This window comes from Notechis scutatus, chromosome 2 (genome assembly GCF_049901735.1).
Source record: "Notechis scutatus isolate UNSWTSFEM ecotype Mainland chromosome 2, rNotScu1.2, whole genome shotgun sequence".
NCBI lineage: Eukaryota > Metazoa > Chordata > Lepidosauria > Squamata > Elapidae > Notechis > Notechis scutatus.
In genome coordinates, this window is record NC_142010.1 from 219,883,138 (window position 1) to 219,904,925 (window position 21,788).

Genomic DNA, 21,788 nt, shown 5'->3' on the forward strand with positions numbered 1-21,788 from the left:
ATATTAAATTGTGTAATATTTTAAAGAAACCATTATCTGTTTAGTTCCTAATAATTAGTGGCTAATCAATAGAAACTTTCACAGAGATCACTTTTAAATAATATCAATTTTTAAAACAGAACAAACTTTAACTACAAAGAGTAAAAATAGAATTCAAAATCTACAGAACAAAAAAAAAATCAGAGAACATTTCTATATGGTACCAAATGACTGAAAGAACAAATATAATGATTTGAAGTTAAGTGCTTTGATTAAAACAGTGCCAAGTCCAAAGAAAAAATATAGGATTGAGGATGAGGATCAAAAATAATCATAGAAAATCATAATAATTAGCATAGTTTTCCTGCAGAAGGAATGCTTGCCTTAGAAACACTTATATTCTTGTGTTAATTGAATATTTATAGACCATTCATTTGGATATCAAATAACAAAAGTACTAAAATAAGATTTCCCACAAACTTATAAATACCATTAAAACCTCCATTGCTCATGTTATTTTTAAGATAAGTTTTCAAAAACAAGCTCAAAATGTTGAATAAATGAGCTTTGGAAGACCATACTAACCAAAAGATTCCATTATATGAGTCTTTAGTAAAAGATTTATTTCATAATGCCTAAAGATGTTGAAATCACAAGGCTGTGTTGCACTGATTTCTTGGGAAGTTCCTTTCAACTTTTTTCAGAGATTCATCAGGTTCACTTTTTCAATTTTAAAAATTAGGAAAGGTATACAATATAAAGAAAGGGTGAGCAACAATTTAGTAAGCCACTCCTACATCATCCCACCCAACTTAAGTCAATAGGAACAGTGCCTGCTACTATGATGGCTTTTTTCATTAAAAAAATGAAGCAAAGCAATCCAAACACAACTCACAAAACAATAACCTATTCTCTTGGACAGACAGAATATGCTAAACAATTCTAACTGAAGTAGCCAATTTGTTCCAAGAATACAAATGGTTTGTTTTCAGCTTGAAAAATTCAAAACAACTATTTCAGTGTTGAACCATTTCACATACTTCCCAGCAGCAACATGGACGACCACTGGTACTCAACCTGCACTCTCAGGTCTAATCAACCTTTGTGCTCCAATCCTCTTACTACAAATAAAAAATGATTAATTATTAATATGTTGTGTTCTGTCCAACTAGCCAAGACTCCTGAATTCAGGCATGATACCATCAGATAAATTGGTTAGCATATCAGCTTGCTAACTGTCCATAGGGAGACTAGCTACAGACTCTCAAATTCAGGAGAAAGCAGACAATCTGTAAAGAATGGAAACTACACATAACTAAAAATCAGCCAGACTCTTGAATGGCTTTATTAGAAAAATAAAACAACAAAAAAGAACTAAGTCTGAAAGAACTAAGCTCCAAGCAACATATAAAAAATCAATGGAATAGAAATATTTCATTCCCTTTAATCATGTGGTGTTTTATCACATTTCACATCAGACTATCTTTTGTTTATGCCATAAATAACCTAGAAAAATAGGATTTGCAGGATATTTAGCCATAATTCATTCCTTTTAACTTGCTGAAAAGGCAGCCTAAAGAGAACAGTGTTTGAAGATCTTAATCAGTGCCCCTTCCATAATTTTAATTGATGAATCTGCCTTTTAAAATAAGTTTTATGAAGATTTATATTGCAACATATAAAATATTATATGCTCTATTCCATCACAAAGGAAGTGTTTAGGTAAGGAAAAGGGTAATTTACATAATGAAAGTGCCAAGTACAAGATGTGATACCAACTGCTATTAGACCTTGATTATGTTCATTACTGTGACATGAATACCTAATTGCCTATCCTTTAATATAAAGGGATTATTCTACTAATAAACTCAGACATTTATATCAACTGTAGCAAAAATTCTTGCAATCCATCTTCATAAGGAATAGGGCACATTAATACTTCAAATCTAAGCTAACAGGATTTCACTAGAACACTTTCATTCCATATCACTAGCTGTGGTTGTTTTTTTTTTTAGTGCTCTCTGGGAAAAAAGTTTTAGTACTATTATCATGTTACATTTATTGAGAATATATGTTAGGAAACACCACCATCAACAGTATAACAGCAAACAGTATAAACCTAAAATAGACTATGAACATAAACATGAACAAAGGAAGTAAATACAGATAAATGGGGACAGTAGAACAGGCATGGTAGGCACTTATGCATGCCCCATTTAAGGACCTCTTAAGAATGGGGTGAGGTCCACAGTAGACAATTTGATTGGGCAAAATGTACTTGCTTTTTCAAAATGATTTTTAACTAAAGAAACAGTATTAAATGCAGTTTGCATCTTAAATGTGGCAATGAAATATGTTGTTTCTCTCTAAAAAACAAAAATTCTGTGAGATAGAATGCTGGACAGCAGGATGAATAAAGAGATCAATAAGGAACCCTAGTGATGCGGTGTTTAAAGTACAGTATTGCAGGCAAACTCTGTCAGCAGCTTGGAGTTTGATCCATTGGTTGAGTCAGCCCCCCATCCATTCAAGGTTGGTAAAATGAGGACCAACTGTTGGGGGCAATATGCAAATAACGCTTACATTACAAACTGCCCAGAGAGTGTTGTAATGTGCTTTGGAGTGGTACCTGTATATAAGTCTAAATGCTATTACTAATAAAAAGTACAAGGAATTAATATACAAGTCCTAAAATGCAGAGATATTAGATTCACCTATTTAATTTAGTATTAAACAGAAATGCATACCTCAAACTAGATTTGCGACTCTGAGCGATCCCTGCCGCGCTAGCCGCTTTTGGTGCTCCGATCCGGACGGGTCCGGAGCTAGGCTACCCTGCAGGGGTAGCTGAAGATAGGGGGGATCCGGAGAGGGGTTTGGGGGTGTTGCAGACCCCCTCCCCGGCCAGCAGAACCCCCTTTTCCCAAGACGGTGCAGCGGCGGTCCGCAATGGCCGCCACAAAGAAGCCGGCAGCTGGGCAAGTATGCGCAGGAGGAAGAGGAGAAAGCTTTTGAGAGTGAAAGTTTTCTTGGTTGATCCAGGACTCTAAGATACATTTAATATAATTCCTGGAAATGATGGCTTTTTGGATGATTCTTTCCACAAGAGAAAATAAGCGGCAATTTTGAGGTGCTGAAAGGAAAGTTTATTCTCCCTCCCGACGGAATTAATAAGTGGATATTGAGAATCCTGTTTTTTTCAGGTAAAACTAGCTTTATGGGATAAGTCGGAAGGGAGAGGACAAAAAATATATTCATCTGGTTTGATTTTGTTGGAGGAGATGCCTTAAGGATTTGAAGACAGAAATATAATTCCAATAAGGCTTCAAAATACAGATTTGGACTTTCTTTTTCTTTTGTCTGATACTACCCCTGGAAGAGAAAGGGAGAATTTTGTCTTGGCTTGGATTGATTGAGGATTGTGGACTTTGGGATTGTTTTACTTTTTTTTTGAAATATCTTGGTTGGTATAAGAAGAAAGAGGGGAAAAAAGAAAAGAAAGGATCTATAATGGCTTTTTCTTTTGAGGAACTGAGGGAAGAATATGAGCAAACAAAAGCAGCCGGTAAAGATGGTATGGAAAAAGCCTTCCTATTTTTAGAAATGGCGCTGGTTAACTATCAACAAACAATACAACAGATGGAGGCAGAAGAACAACAACAAGAAGAAGAAGACGAAGACGCCATCTTTAATGAATTCCAAAATTTAACTAAGAAAGAAGGAAGGAAGAAAGCGAGGAAAATGAAGGACTTAAGATCTAAAAAAACATTTAAGAAAGAGAAAAATAAGATGCAAAATAAATATAACGATAGTAAACAAAAGAAAAAGGGAACACAACAGAGAAGGGATGCCAGCAAGGCAGAGGCTAGAAGAAGGGGGAGGTAGGAAGATTTGGTGGGGGAAGAAAGAAAGGGAAAGGCGGAGAAAAGCCACAAAGTTTTGAAATTAGATGGGAAAATAGGAATTTTTTTTAGGGACAAAGGGTAAAGTACAATTTCCTTAAAAAAGATTTTGCAAGGTACATAAGATGGTATTGTAACATCTGTATTAGAAATAGAAAATTAGAATGGCTTAAGAGTTAATAAGAAATTAAAATGTTGAAATGTTTAATAATGATTGATTTTAAAATGTAATAAAATATTAAAGGGAAAGGCAATGGGAATGTTATAAGATTTAATATTTAGATTTATTACTTAACTATGTATTTAATCATTTTGGATTTATTACTCTGTTTTTATTGTTATTAAAAGAAAAAAATTAGTAGATAGAATGTACCAAGCAGAATCAGATTGGGTATTAGGTGTTATTTTAAATGTTAATCTAATTAATTTAGGGGAAGGATAGAAAGGCATCATACTCTGATTAGTGATTTCAGGAGAAATTCTTTTTTTTTTTTTCATTATAAGGAATGAGATAGAGGGATAATAAAGAATGGGCAAAAGATACAAATATAATGATTTAAATTAAGATGGATTAAATAAGATAGAATTATGAAGAGTGAAATGTGTGGAGAAGTTTATATAGAAGATATAGAATGGTAAACAAAATAGGTAATGATATGTAAGATGAGCATGAATATAATTGAAGCCCATATAAAGAGAGGTACCTGGGGTCAAGTTACTTTCCTAAAAGATTTTTTATATGTTTGTTTGTTGAGTGTTTATGTTTTTGAGAGTATTAATAAAACCTTGTAGAAATACAGAATGAGAATAATGGTAATCAAGTCAGAAAGAAATAGATGAAATAATAATAGTGAAATTGAATGAGAGTGAAGAGAAGTAAAGAGAAATTGGATAAGAGGTATTTTTATGCTCATATGGAAATGGCTTAAAATAGAATTGTATTGTATAAAATAAGGTTTTATCTGACTTGTAAAATTTATAATGGAAAAAGGTTCAAATATGTAATGGTTGATGATGATTTGTTTGTCTTTGAAATTAATAAAATTTGCTTAAAAAAAAAAGAAATGCATACCTCAAACTAATGGATGTCAAACTTGTGGCGGCATGTTGCTGTCATGTGACATTTTGCTATGTTTTTTCCCTTCGTGGAGCTAGGGTGGGCATGGCCTGCGTTTGACGCATCTGGCCCATGTGCCGCCACTTTGACACCACTGCTCTAAATGGATTTGCTTTGCTAGGTAGGACTCACAGAAGCACTCAAAGAAAAAGCTTGCATACCCGAAAAATAAATCCTCTTTATTTTCTCTATTGATCACTTTTCTACTAAATTACATGTAAAATTGAAGCTTGTACAGTATTTTCCATTCTATTCAGCTGCCAATTGTTATCCAATTTCATCAATTCTCTGACTGCTGAAGTTAATGGGTTCCTACTGTGGATTCGGTGTCAAGTTCATCAATTAAATGTTATCAACTAAAATTGGTGACTAGGAAACTAGAAACTCTACAGACAACCCCTGAGTAATGCAGTATGTACAAACTAATCTACCCCACATGATTCTCTGTACAAAAGCAGAATTTTGCTTCAAATGTGGAACCTTTCATCAAATAGTAATAGCATAAGAAAGAAATAATAAAAATAATAAAAATAATAACATATGATTGTATATTGGGGCTGTAAAAAGCATTTGAAAATGGTATTTGCAATGAGCTATCATTAAAATAGCTACACTGTTTGCAAGGTTTCTGTCGCCAATTTAAAAAAATTCCCAGGTCTATATGCACAGCCCTACCAAATATTACTTCATAAAATAATGAAAAAAGAAATCATGTGAATATTTTTGAACTTGTTAAGATCAGAAATAGTAATATCGTTACAATGTTGCAAGGGGCCACAGTCATGGGAACACCATGTCTGACTTTCCCTGATGGTTTTCTACAAAGTCAATGAGGAAGGCTGCAAGTTGTTTTTGTCCACAATACCCCACCGCCTGTCTGCATATACTCTGCCAGACCTCCCATGTCTTTCTTTAACTCATACACAGTCTGCGCTGGGCCTCCAAGCTCTCTCTGGCAATCCATGATTCATACACAATCTGCTCTGGACCTGCCAAGCCCTCCTCAGCTTCCTTCAACCATCTTTATGGGTTAAATGTGCCTTTTTAACCCTTTGACAAATGGTGCAGTGATGCATAGGATCTAGCTGTTAACAGATAACTCTGTATTTGAGATAAATGAACTGTTAAAAATGCTCAAGAATCTTCTTCTCATCTATGGCTGACGAGTCCTCTTCCTCTACCTGATGCTCCTCTTCCGATAGAAAGAAAAATTATTTCCGCAAGATCACACATTTGTTTTTCGACAGAAATATGAACTACTGAAGTTTTCTAGTCTGTGCTTGAATAGTTTAGTTATTGAAAAGAAAAGAGAAAAATTCTATTATTGTGTATGTGCTTTTGTCCCTATGGATGTTCATTCTGTTGCATGTGTTTTAAAGGTATGCATTTATTTCTCTTAAAACTTGGCAGATTTCAGACTAACTGGATCTTTCTTTCTTTCTTTAATAACTGCAGTCTGGATCTACTAACTAGAGTCAGGTGTCAAAACATATGAATTAGTATAATTATTATTTATTTATTACATGTACTTAAAATCTATCTTTTAGGATAGAAATTGCCCCAAAGCAGCTTATAATCAATATAAACAACTTAAAATAAAAACACAATAAATAGTATTCAAAAGCAAAGACATTTCTAGGATGATTCCCACAAGGTAAATGGTAACAACCTGGTCAAGCTTCCATGGTGGCTACTGGCTGCCTTTTTGTTCCTTCCCTTCTCTTCAGGGATATTTCTCACAGAGAATTTGGTAATAATAATCTTGAGAAAGTAGGAAGAAGAGTTTAGTCAAGTTGGCTTTTGTGATATTTAACATTTTAAAAATCCACAATGTCTTTGAACATATTCTGAGCCTAAGAATTTGTTTTCAGTATCTCAACTGCATTGGGTTTCAACCTACAGGTGAAACTCGAAAAATTAGAATATCGTGCAAAAGTTCATTTATTTCAGTAATGCAACTTAAAAGGTGAACCTAATATATGAAATAGACATGCAAAGCAAGATAGTTCAAGCCATGATTTGTCATAATTGAGATGATTATGGCTTACAGCTCATGAAAACCCCAAATCCACAATCTCAGAAAATTAGAATATTGTGAAAAGGTTCAATATTCTAGGCTCAAAGTGTCCCACTCTAATCAGCTAATTAAGCCATAACACCTGCAAAGGGTTCCTGGGCCTTTAAATGGTCTCAGCCTGGTTCAGTAGGAAGCACAATCATGGGAAAGACTGCTGACCTGACAGTTATGCAGAAAACCATCACTGACACCCTCCATAAGGAGGGAAAGCCTCAAAAGGTAATTGCAAAAGAAGTTGGATGTTCACAAAGTGCTGAATCAAAGCACATTAATAGACATTTATGTGGAAGGGAAAAGTGTGGAAGAAAAAGGTGCACAAGCAGCAGGGATGACTGCAGCCTGGAGAGGATTGTCCGGAAAAGGCCATTCAAAAGTGTTGGGGACTTTCACAAGGAGTGGACTGAGGCTGGAGTCAGTGCATCAAGAGCCACCACACACAGACAGATCCTGGACATGGGCTTCAAATGTTGTATTCCTCTTGTCAAGCTGCTCCTGAACAACAAACGTCAGAAGCGTCTTACCTGGGCTAAAGAAAAACAGAACTGGTCTGTTGCTCAGTGGTTCAAAGCCCTCTTTTCTGATGAGAGCAACTTTTGCATCTCATTTGGAAACCAAGGACCCAGAGTCTGGAGGAAGAATGGAGAGGCACACACTGCAAGATGCTTGAAGTCCAGTGTGGAATTTCCACAGTCTCTGTTGATTTGGGAAGCCATGTCATCTGCTGGTGTTGGTCCACTGTGCTTCATTAAGTCCAGGGTCAACGCAGCTGTCTACCAGGAGATTTTGGAGCACTTCATGCTTCCTTCCGCAGACGAGCTTTATGGGGATACTGACTTCATTTTTCAGCAGGACTTGGCACCTCCCCACACTGCCAAAAGCACCAAAACCTGGTTCAATGACCGTGGGATTACTGTGCTTGATTGGCCAGCAAACTCGCCTGACCTGAACCCCATAGAGAATCTATGGGGCATTGCCAAGAGAAAGATGAGAGATATGAGACCGAAAAATGCAGAAGAGCTGCAGGCCGCTATTGAAGCATCCTGGTCTTCCATAACACCTCAGCAGTGCCACAGACTGATAGCTTCCATGCCATGCCGCATTGAGGCAGTAATTGCTGCAAAAGGGGCCCAAACCAAGTACTGAGTACATATGCATGCTTATACTTTTCAGAGGTCCGATATTGTTCTATGTACAATCCTTGTTTTATTGATTGCATGTAATATTCTAATTTTCTGAGATTGTAGATTTGGGGTTTTCATGAGCTGTAAGCCATAATCATCTCAATTATGACAAATCACGGCTTGAACTATCTTGCTTTGCATGTAATGAGTCTATCTCATATATTAGTTTCACCTTTTAAGTTGCATTACTGAAATAAATGAACTTTTGCACGATAGTCTAATTTTTCGAGTTTCACCTGTATTTTTTTAAAAAAATACATCACACTTTCTTCTTTAGCATCCTAATTTAAGCAAACAAAATCATTTTGTTACCAATTTGTCAAGACTATTGTCAGATTAAAATCTATTCTAAATCTTTACAGTCAAAGGGGCAGCTTAATGTTTCATCAAATAATTTTAAGTGAATTTTTCAGTACTGAATACTATGGCAACTTGTTTGGAGAAAAAAAAAAGTCAATGCAGGCAATAGCCACCACTATTTTTCTGTCAAAGTAATAACACTTATATTTTATTGCCTCTGTAAAGAATATCAGAAGAGGCTTGTATGCATTGAAAACCTCAGGCAATGATTTTTGACTTCATTTTGCAAAGCAGATTCATGAGAAGAATTAGGAATCCTCCTGAAATGTGGTATTTACTCTTAATGCATTCCTAAAAAACTGAATTTTATATCTGAAGGGAAAAAACATGTGGCATTTCCATTTAAGTCAGATATTAAGTATACTCATGTACATAGCATTCAGGAGCTGGCCTGTCATACTCTTGAAAAATATGATCTTAATAATTAAGATAGCAAACTAAGCAGACAGATGGATAGTAAACAAAACTACTGCTTCCCAAAAGAAAGACTGAATTCAGTTGTCCATGTGTGTGAGAAAGAGAGATATTAGATCATTAACTTCAGTATCTGGAGGGACTGGATCAGCACTAATCATTTTCCGCCATAAGTAGCTGAGTGAAAACACACAGAGAATATGGGCTGCTGAGATTTTTCTTCTCCCCGTATCAACTACATATACGTCCTACTGCTTTTTCTTTTACATGTACAAAGTATAGAACAAGAAAGAACATCAATAAAAAAATGCAATTTCACAACATTATTATAGGACCCTGGAAGAGAGCAGTTTTTGGTCTCCTCCCCTTGCCTCCCTGTTCATGTAGGGAAAACCTCAAAGCCATTTCCATTAACATAGTAACATTTTTTGAAGCAGCAGGTCTGGCAACAATCTGTTGCAGGCAGAAGGCAGGAAAGATTGGAGGAAAATCCTTCTCAGCTTGACAGTACTGAAAGCCAAAAGATATTAAGAAAAGGCTAAAAAGTGAATTGTTCTAAGCCGCTATTATTCCACATAAGGATATCTTTCACTAATTGCATATCACACTTAAAAGCTTTGTACATTATTGTTTCTAAAAGGATTTTTCCCCCTTGCCCTCGTCTTATGTGCACAGGTAGACAAAAGATCACTGCATTGGGTTTTTATTTAATGGGAAACTTCTCTTTCTACTGGTGCAACCTTTACCAGGAATCAGAGCAGGATTGAGGCTAAAAATGGAAATGATTGTTCTCAGGCTATGATTCAATTTATTAAATGCATTCTTGGACTCAATGTATTTGGTACTACACTACTGACTACAGGGATACCGCTACAGTTTCAAATAGTAAAGCAATAAATAGGTATAATAAAAGTCAGGTGTATGACTGCAAGGGGGATGAAATGTTTTGGATGTAGGATGATGCTACCTAATGTTCACAAGATAGACAGGTATTTGCCTGACAGGTTTACACATTCCGATTCAGGCAGGATCTGATTAAAGAATGGCTGGAGATCATGTTTGCAAGGATGTTACCCAAAACTCTTTCTGCTACTTGGAAAAAAGTGTTTTTCCCTTCAAAATAAGATAGAAATGGCAGATTCAGCAACTGGAAAGTGGAATTTAACCACTTCTCCTTTGCCTCAGATTTACCATAGAACAGGATTTTCCGGTTATAAATGGGCAAAGAGATAACATTTATTACAAGTTTATTCTATTCTGTGGAGTAGGGGTCCCCAACCCCTGGTCCATGGACTGGCACCGGGCTGTGGCATGCCAGAAATGGGGCCATACAAACAAGTGGGGCCCCATCCATGGGATGCAGGCAGCATCCGAAACCATGCCCCCGTGGAAAAAACTCTCTCCATGGAAGCAGTCTCTAGTGTCCAAAAGGTTAGGAGGCCACTACTCTGGAGGGTGTTTATTATTGAGAAGTTAACTATTGTGCTATGTTAGTTAATATTTTATTGTCTCTGGTATTTATATATACTTTGTAAGTAAATTTTCTACTTGTATGTATCTTGGAACTCTTCACAGCAAAATTCCTCTAAATTAGGAGAAAACCAACATCACCTGAAATTTATGAACAATTCTGAAAGGACTTTCAACAGATATGTGTGGGAGGAATTCAGTATGTGTAGTATCTGAGATCATTTTAAATGGATAGTGGCCTACAAAATGGCTTGGGGAGAAAGATACAAAAAAGTATTACAGAGATATTTTCTTGCCAGATTCTTCAATGCCTTCAACAATGACAGAGCTTCTAATGTGCTTCCTTCTGTGGAAAAGTTGGGATATCTGCCTTGAAAATACCCCATATGGAATTGTATAGCACAGACAAATATCAGCACAGGAAATATTTTATCACATTTTGTATTGTGTAATAAATTGCTTTATGATAATACTTACGTTACACAATATTTTATAATAGTCCTTGACATATGATTTTAATGGAATCTGCCTATTATGACAGTAAGTCATAGTTGTAGTTAAGTGAGGCTGCCCACATGGTTGCCTTGCTTAACAACCAAAATCCTTTCTCACTGGGTCCACCTTGCATTTACTTCTTAACTGGTTGGGTCCCCATAGGCTTTAGACGTGCTTGCTGCCCCATTGGGTCCCACACCCTCCTCTCTCCTATCACGTCGCAGTCCACTTACTTTTTCCAAAGAATGCTTTTGGAAAAGAGAAGCAGCTGATCTGTCACATGACCTCCCTATACAGAGGCCATATGATGCCATCCAGGAAGCAGATGCCATTTTAGAAATGGCTTCAATTCTCAAAGTAGCACATTATGATCCTATCTAACCCACACCTGTTATTTTCATGATTCAGGAAGCATTTTTGCCCAAGGACAAAGAAAGGGGGGTTGGCTCAGGAAACCATATGTAGGAGAAGCTGAACCAACCCCCATCGCTTCCCCAGTGAACATAACGACTTCCTGCCTTTCCCTTGGCTAGCATGCGTATTTGCGCCATGCTTCTCAGCAATAATAATAATAATTGTGCAATGTGGCAGAAAAACTGTAAGAATGTCAGCCAATGGGGAAGGTAATGTCTCACTTTAGGACATATTATATAGTGGTCTCAATTGTGATTGTAAGAAAGGACTATCTTGCACTGTCTTTTGTTTTTAAAAATGTTGACTTTTTCATTTCTGAGGATCTCTTTACTCCATTTAATCACTATTTGTGATTTTCACTTGTTCTTGACCCATTCACTCTTTCTTCCTTTGTTTCAATTCACATACACTGATTCAATTTCTATTTGTTTACTACATACACTCAAGCTCAATTTTGTTTCTTCTGACATACCCACTCTTATTTTCATATAATAAAGCAGGCAGAAATATGTTTTTATACACAGTCATACTTATTTGGATAAATATTCATTATATACACACATACAACCACACATTCTCCATGTTTATGCACTGTCCTGTTTAACAACTGTTTGCAGTTACAACAGTGATGTAGAAGTAACTTCTGACCAATCCTTGCATTACATCAAAGTTCTGTAAAGCAAAGAAAAGTGCAGTTGCAGTTTCACTTAGTGACTGCTTTCTTAATGACCAAATTGCTAGTTCCAGTTGTGGTTCCTAAAGAAGGACTATCTGTAATTTATGTGCCCAAACACTGCATCAGTGTTTAGCTAGAATATTGAATGAAGGCTTACAAAATGCAGGCAATTGGAAACAAAACAAAAACCTCTAAATACAAAGATTGCACTGTTTCCTACAAGAGTACTAAATAGAATAATCAACCACACAGGAGCTTTTGTTTTCATGGATTTAATGTACTAAATTCCAATTTAATCAATTTGTGTAATGTGCAAACTGAAGACCTGGTTCCAAATATTAGTGTATTTTCAATGTGATAATGTTATGACCGTTCATCCTCTCAAGTTCTCATTTATATTAGAACATTAAGCATGAAATAAAATATCACCGCAACCAAGTAAATAATCTGGAATAGCACTTTAAAGTACCCACTAACACAACATCAGCAGTATTTTGAAGGATGAAACCAACAGGAATAAAGACTGAAATATTACGACTCATAAAAAGTACACTGGCATGATATTCATATGCATGTTGGTACCAGAAAAAGGCAATTATTTACAAGGGATTAAACCTATATTACACTGTATGGAAACAATATGCATTTAAAAGGAATAAATTAACAAATATTCTATCGGTTGAAATATGATTCCACAGTTTCCTCCCTCCCTCCCTCATCTTTTTTTCATTGCCTTCACTTTCTCTAAGTTTAGTTTACATTGGTTTTCTACTGTTGTAATTAAAATTCTTAATAAAAATTATATTCAAAATTCCCAGATGCAGTACATGCTTGGTTTATACTGATAGTTACTACTCTTTTGTATGACATTTAATCTTGATTCCTGATTACATTTCACTTCTACTTGTGTTTCTATCTTTTCTTTGCAAGAACTGATCTCTTGGTGTTGTTCTTTTGTTAATGGTACACTATTTTCAATAATACTGGTTTTTATTTGCAGAAAATTAGTTGTGTAATGACTTGTTTTTCATTCTGGAAATTATAAGTGTGAGCTTCCGAATGATACCATCTATATGCATTGCTTCCCATGACTGGACAAAAATGGTTGGCTACCTAGTGCTTAGTGGAAGGCTAATTTTCAGAAATATAACTATGTCCCTATCTTGATACTCATTTTACTACTTTGTCAACCAAAGATACCAAATATAATCATAGAAAATTTTTATATCATTTATTATCTTTTAATATACTGGGCTGACTATTATTAGTACACATTTTGAGATAGAGAATTTTAATGTATACTGGTTGCCTGAACATTTCAGGCAGGAATAGTAGACTGCATTGGAAAAAATGCTTTTGATAATAAACTATAATAAGCATATTCTACTGTACTAATGCTGTTGTAAATGAGTGCCTTAGACTATTTCACTGGGTTCAGGATTAAATTACAGTAGCAATGCAATCCAAAAATTAAAAAATCCATGTTGGAATCATCTTATATGACACTAAAATATTTATCACATAAACATTTTGGGTCACATAAAATAAATTGAGCCAAGACTAAAAACATTATTAAATAAAAATCTAGGTATAAAAATTATTAAATATATCAAATTAAGTCTATGAAATGTTGAACTCACTCAGAGACATTATGGATGTAACTCTACTTTTTAACCCGTTCTTCCCCTTACAGTTGCTATTTCACAATTTGCAATGGGTAGGGCAAAATTACTCTGTTGAGTTTATCGTCCATAGCCTCTAATAAGCATGTTTTTTGACCTCACTTCCAGAGGTGGTATTCAGCAGGTTCTGACCAGTTCTGGAGAACCGATAGTGGAAATTTTGAGTTGTTCGGAAAACCAGCAAACACCCCCTCTGAATGGATATTTTACAGTATCCTTCCCCTGCCACGCCCACCAAGCCATGCCCACAGAACCAGTAGTAAAAAAAATTGAATCCCGCCACTGTTCACTTCCCATATCATTCAGTTCCCATGATCTATTTCTGGGCACAAATGCAAGCAATAATTAAATTTCAATATCTTGTTACTGTGCAACAGGAAGATAAAACACTTCAGAGACTGGGGAATAAGACTTCACATATCATGTTTTTCTGATATCTCTGTTTTGCAGCTTTTAGTGTGTTCTTAGAAAAGATATTTGTAAAACATTTAATAAAGTGAAGCCAAAGATTTAAAGTGGGTAACTGTGACCATTTTAGGAAATAGAAAGAGTAGCACTAGAACAGGGGTCCCCAACCACCGGGCCGCGGACCGGTCCCGGTCCGTGGAGCACTCTGTACTGGGCCGCAAAGAAAAAAAATTAAAAAAATGGTGGCTTTCTTCGCCTTTGGTGAATGCTGCTGGGATCAGGGATCAAGGACACAAATGAAAGAAGGGGAGGGAGGAAGCAACCAAAGCCTGTCCTGCTCTCCGGCTCAGCGGCTTCGGTTTCCTCCCGCCTCGTTCCTCTCTCAGTCGTTCTCTCGCTCCTCCACCAGCCCAGGAAGAAACTGCTTCAAAGAAGCCGGGGGAGGGGTGGCTTTTCCTGTCGCCGCAGCTCCTCCGAAGCGCCCGTTCACCCGCACCCCGCCCGCCCACGGTTCAATCCAGTGCTCCGTTCTGCCTGCCTGCCTGCCTTCGTTTCTGGTTGATTCGGAGCAGCTTCGGCTGAGAATAATAACTATTCGCCTCTTTTTATCAGCCGAAGCTGCTCCGAAACAACCAGAAACGCAGGCAGGCAGGCAGAACGGAGCACTGGATTGAACCGCGCGCAGTCGGGCGGGGTGGGGGTGAACGGGCGCTTCGGAGGAGGTGTGGCGACAGGAAAAGCCACCACCCCTGGCTTCTTTGAAGCAGTTTCTTCCTGGGCTGGATGTTAGAGGTCCATCGTAGCTCTGAATGATCCCTAAACAAGGACTACAGGAGCTTCCTAGGAAAACACACTGACTAAATGCTCCTCATTCAATTCCTGTTTTCACCAAACAGAGATAAGAGAAACATCTGCATGAAATTTTGTAGCTACACAGCTGGGCAAGACCTAGAACTAGAGAGACTGCAGTCAGGTGTCTTTAATGCTAGTTGTAGGGTAAACATAAAGTTTTGGGAATGGAAAATAGAATCCCCCGCCGCCGGTCCTTGAAAAAGTGTTTCTGCTTGAAACTGGTCCCTGGTACAAAAAAGGTTGGGGACCACTGCACTAGAAGATTAACCTTGCTATCTATTTTATTAATTTTGATCCTTTATGGATATTTTATTGTTTATCATACAATTATTAATTTTTAAAATTTAATTTTATAACCTTTAATGAACTATTTACCCGATTAAGGTTTTGATATTTACTATATCAAAACTTACTTACTGTAGACTATTTTATGTATAGCCCACAGTGGAAAAACTATATTAGAGTAAAACCTACCATCAGCCATCAAAGGTTGCTGCATCTAAATTACAAAATCATTTTAAAGAACTAAATAAAATATTCATCTTGTGACTTCCAATTCTTTTCTCTTCATTATATTAATTATTCTTTTTCATCCCAGTCTTACAAAAATATGTTGTGCATAAATAAACATATACAAATGCAGTTTAGCAGAAATATAACTATTTATTCTCCAAAGCCTATTTTTAAAGAATGGTGTTTTGTTTGTAAAAGGGACATTAAGATTATATTTTGCTTTTTATCACAACATGCACATTGGTTGCAAAAGTATCAATTTTGCAACAAATTAACATTACAAATACAAATATTCATGCATGGAAAGCACCATGTAGAAAATATGGGAAAACAATCCTGCAATACAGCTTCTCTTAACTTTTAATCTTGTTTCTTTTAAATGAAGTTGACATATTAATCAATATTTCTTTATACTTTTAATAGAGCTCATATTACAGAGGTATTTTTTACTTTTTTTCTTACACCATATACTCAATATTGCAAGTAACATGGATCAGCCAAGATTTGCATATCTCCATGTTCTAGAAAAATTTACAATGAGATATATTTAAAAGCTATGGTTTTGATACTACTTCCATCTCCTGGCAAAAGTAAAATATTAGTATGATTTTGAATTTCCTCAAGCCAATTTTATCTAATCCTTATAAATCACCATGTTTAAATTCCAAAGTGATGTAATTTAAAAAGCATAAAATGCATGTCAAAGACATCAAAATACAAGAGTGAGAGAAAGAGAAAAATAGAGGACAAATGGCATATAAATATATTATTTACAAATAATATTGTAAACCAACATTACCTGGAACAAGCTCCATCACAATATAAATAGGCTGCCTTTGGGTACATACTCCTATAAGCTTTACGATATTGGGATGGTCATATTGTTTGAGTATTCTGCAAAGAGGTGGAAAATTTCCTTACATTAGTGTAATATATTAATCTCTAAATGCTCTTTAATTTATCATAAGAAAAAAGTTAATTCACTCACATTTATTCTTCCAGGAAAGTTAATGACTATCATTTTAGATATATCTTGCTTATAAAAACAGTAATGATCTAAACATATTCACTTTGTATATAGAAAAAATGTAGGATAATGTTCTCAATGCTGATTTCTCTGCCCTTCTCCCATCCTAGAGAAGCTTAATTCAAGTAACTTCTACATTATTAATAATGTAATGGCATAAACACTTTCAAATTGAAATACATTTTGAAGTGGGAAATATTTTCAGCCACTAAATGACTTTTTAAATTATATATTTTGGTATTTTTTTTACTTCTTACCTGGCCTCTGATAAAAACTTTATTTTCAGTTCTTGAGGAAGATCTTCTTTACATGTTTTTACAGCAACAGGTGTTTTATCTTTTAATGTTCCCTTATAGACTTCACCAAAGTTACCCTGAAGTTGTAAATATTAGAAGTTGTCAGTGAAGAAAACAGTGAACAAAATCGTATTCTAAATGCATAAAATATCAAAATATCTTAATTCAATGCATTCATACTAATTTTCTTATATAAGGTCATGTAACTTAATAGATAAGTTCATCTATTAAAAATGATATTTACTTCTCTAAGTAGGTATCATTTTTAATAGATGAACTAGTGCAGTGCAGCAGTATCTTCAGCAGACAAGGGAAGTCAGATTGTCATCAATAGTATCATAATGTAATTGCTACACTTGCATATGCCTCAAAGGTGTAGCGTTCATATTTTAAAACTGTGGTATTTTCCATGTCATTTATAATTTTAGTATTTCTCAAAAGTGATCATTAAATTATCAGAACAGTGAGTAGTCAAGTAGGCATGAAGCTAACGGAGTATCCTTGGGCCAATCACACTCTCTCAGCCCTTGGAAGCAAACCACTCCTGAAATCTTGTTAAGAAAAATGTTGGGGCTGTCCAGGCTGTTGCAGGAGTCAACACTGATTCAAAGGCTTGTGTATTTGCACACATGCACACAGACAATTATTGTAACTGTTGCCAGAAGATTTAAAAAAAAAAAATAGGGTTAAGCACATATAATATTGTTTGGAAGAATGCAACTACAGCTCTAGCAATCTTCCTGTGTGCTTCCTTGTGAAATTAGATCATATGAAGAATGTGTATTCTTTAGTAGAGACTCCATTTATATTAAATTTTATCTGTTTAGTTCCAATGTTACCATCTTTTAAAATTATTTTAAACATATATGTGTATGTGTACACACACACACACACACACACACACACACACACATTAATTAATTAATTAATAAAATGTTCTGGTACTCTTGCAACTCCAAAGTACTGGGACAATGGGGTAAAATAAAAAATAAATACAAGAAATCTATAGTATAATTTCTCCTCACATCAGCATCAATACCCAAAAGGTTTGAGAATAATCACTTCAAATATAGCATTATTAAAACCATATTAGGCCTGGACATATGACTCTTCTTCGGAATACAAATAGCAAACTGCTACACAAAGCATCAATATCAACTAGAAAAAAATGAAATCAAACCTATCTTTTAACACTGGTTCTGTTTCAGAGACCATGATTTTGCTAAATCTTAAAGGAGTAAAACCCATAAACCAATGTTTCTTAATGTTTTTAAGATTACATAATATGTTTCTATATTCAAATATGTCATCTGTTCTTTTCTTTTTAAATAAACATAAAAATATTTAAATATATCATATTTTGATATTAGTTACTTCCCTTGACATTTAATACATTTAATGAGTGCAACTTTATATTTAATAAGACAATAAATTAGCAATATTAATGGCATGTATCAGCTTGCACATGACAGAGTATTTCATCAGCATCTGGAGTGAGACATATTATAAGAAGTTTTAGAATTAGCATCCTTGACCCTATTCTAATCTTTCTAAGTTTTACTAAGTACTTTGTGAATTCAATATCTTTTCACTTAAAAAGTCATTCTCTGAACCATCATCCAAAATTCTTCAAGTGATTTTTATTGATGACAATATCTTAATTTGAAGAAATAAGCTCAAGTGACAGTATTTTCAAGTTATTTAAAATAACAGCTGCAAAAAACTTTAATCTTCATTCCTATCTTTTTATTTATACCATCATATACTACATATTGCCCTCCATGATCTGCACTGAAATCTGTTAAGAATCCCCACAGTCCAATCATAAATAGAAGAGACTATTTATACCTTAGGGTTGAATGGGGGGGGGTGTGTTCCTGAACTCTCTCAACTAAGCTCGGAGAGCACCAAGGACCACATAGTCCTGTCTTCTCATGGTTTAGCTGATATTTTGCAAAGACCTCAAACTAAAGACACACTGGACATAAATTAAAGCAGGTGAACTATCATGCATTGAAAAGGCTTAATAGCAAGTATGTCTTGTAAGAAGAAGTTTTCTAATAAGGTTTAATATTTAGGAGTTTCCCCATTGCTTTGATAGTTACTTACTTTGCCAAGTAATTCTCCCAGAATGACGTCTTCATGATTGAGAATCCATTTTTTATCCTGCAGCAATAGACATTAATATTTAATTTTTTTAAAAAAAAGCTAATATTTCTTATTCATATCACTGGCTTTCTTCCAGAAGGATAATTCAATGAAACTAGACAACCACATACAAAACGATAAGGACAGTCATGTGAAATCAGCTAATAAAATCATAGCAAATTCCTAATCAAAACTTTGGCTTGATATAATACCCATACAATATATCCATATTATCTTTAATATATGAATTCATCTATCATTTTTAAAAATTACAGAAAACATCATTAAATTTTATTATATTACATGTGAAAAGCCCAAATATTTATAATACTGATGAACTGTCTATATGCTTATAACAGCTTTATGATCTTGATATAAAAATTTCAAAGAGCCCTTTCAATAAATTTTACTTAAAGAGCATTTTAGAGATTTTAGATACATTTTAATCCAAACAAAAATTGCCACTGCTAGAAAGAATTAAGCAAAAACATAATTACCTAAAAAAAACTTTTGAGGTTACTGTTATCTTAACATTGTTTCTATATTTTTAGCTATGTATCTTTACTGAAATATCTCTTATGAGATCAGACCATGAAAATATAAACCAAGTATATCTTAGTTTGCACTGAAGAAACCAGCAGTGGAAAAACCAATATCATCAACTCTTGTATGAGATCTTGAAGAGATATTATTGAAAAAAATCCAAAGTATTCAATTTTAAATTGTATACCAAGTAAATGGCAGAATTAATTTTGGATGCATTCTTAATATATATATCCTATATAATTTTCAACAGCTTATAGATTGAAAGACAGATTCTATGGGTATGCGAGCTATCCCTATTTTGATCATCTAATGAAAATGTTATATGTAAGACAGAGTAAAATATATGGCAGAGAAACAGATATCCAGTAGATAAAATCAGTGGTCACATCTCAAAGGCACTTGGAAAATGAGGTAAAATGAGGACCCAGACTGTGGGGACAATATGCTGATTCTGTAAATTGCTTAGAAACGGCTGTAAAACATTGTGAAGCAGTATATACATCTAAGTGCTATTGCTATTAGAAAATAATAAGATGATTTGCATTAAGCAGAATAGCACAAGACCTTTATTAGGTATGCTTGAGAAGACCACTCACTGATTATACATTTCATAGCATAAAGGAGTAATACTAAGGGAAATGGGTAGACAAAACTAGAAATATATTAAATCAGTGCACTCAAATAAAAACAACTTTAGGAAGGTTCAAAGCAATATTAGCAATATTTATTATCCCAATTCTTTAAAAAGAAAAATGAGCATTTTTCCAGTCACTGAAAAGGAATTATAGCAGACAAATATGTTCATTATTCATTGTCCAGTCCTCTGCTAGTTTCTTTTAATTCCTATTAATTTAATTCCTATTTGTGATATTCATTTATCTAACTTAAATCCTGACATACTGCTATATAATTAAAACTAGAACAAAATTAAAATCGGTAACTTGAATCTCAGTTTAAGCACTTGGTAAAAGAGATGGATTTCTACAATTTTCCTAAATACTAGGAGAGCAGAGAGGCAAGGGTACCTGCTTATAAAATGTACTTCATAAGCATACAGGAAAATATCCTTTTCTATGAAAGCAGGCTTCTGGTATCAGGGGAAACTCCAAATGGATCTCTCCTGCTGATCTAAATAACTGGACAGATTAAAGGAGCAGAAATGATCCCTCGGACAATCAGTTCCTAAGCTATATAGAGTGTTAAAGTTCAACATTAATATCTTAAATTGTGCTTGGCGAGTAATTACCACAATTCTTCTATTCAATCATGACCGATTCTTGGATTTGGACCGTACATAATACATAATTTGCACCAGTCAACAGCTCGTTTAATCATTTTGCACTTATAGCTATCGTTGGTCATTTTTCAACAGTAGAGCCACATTGAAATCCTTTATAAAAGATGTAATCAAGGCATAGATAACAATGGCCATTAGCTCAGGAAGAATCAAAGTTGGCACAATCACTATAGTTATGGAAAGATGTTACTTGCCATAGGCTTCATATGCAAATCTAATAACTGGGATCCAAGGAACAGTCCCATACTGTGAACATACCCTTTGTTGGAAAGAAAAACTTTGTACTAAATAAACCTAACATCTACCTTGAGTCCAATGTTCTCATTACCAACAGTATTGTTTCTTTGTCTGGATTTAATCATTTAAATTAATGATAATTAATGATAATGAAATGAATGATAGGGAACAACAGAAAGGGGGTGTTACCACTATACTGATGATACCTATTCCAAAGCTGATGACCATATTCAGAGATGCATCTCAACAAGAACGATCAATTCCATCCAGCACTCTGGTCAAGGGAGAACCTAGCAACACTTCCCTTGCAATTGCCATAAGCCCTTGTCAACAGACTAAAAGCAATCCACAGAATCTGACTAATAAATGCAGCCACATCCAAAATCATGATGAATACAAACACACACAATCACACATGTAAGAAGAAAATAAGTACTAGAATAAAAGATATGTTTCATTGTTCAGTGGTTTAAAGTATTTATTTTAAAGACACTGTGAAGATGGCATTTTAAAGACTTCTTGATGAGAAATATATTTGATGTATAATTATTCAGAACAATAAACAAAATTGTACTATAAACTGCAATCAAATAAGCTGTCAGAAAATATTACAACTATTTATACCAGTACATTAGTCATTATGTCTGCTGCTGTTCCAATGCCTTTTTATGTCATTGCTTTATGATATAAGCTTTCC

General features: G+C 34.8%; 1 protein-coding gene across 8 annotated transcripts in view; it reads right to left on the reverse strand.

Moving 5' to 3' along the window:
* FER (FER tyrosine kinase) overlaps positions 1-21,788 on the reverse strand; it is a 134,182-nt gene that overhangs the window by 32,970 nt on the left and 79,424 nt on the right. For all 8 annotated transcript variants that reach the window (XM_026673017.2, XM_087958088.1, XM_087958095.1 and 5 more), the window contains 3 exons: positions 18,973-19,029; positions 16,825-16,940; positions 16,340-16,434 (listed from right to left, as the gene is read on the reverse strand). In XM_026673017.2, coding sequence (XP_026528802.1) covers positions 16,340-16,434; positions 16,825-16,940; positions 18,973-19,029 — 268 coding nt within the window. The remainder of the gene's footprint in view (positions 1-16,339; positions 16,435-16,824; positions 16,941-18,972; positions 19,030-21,788) is intronic.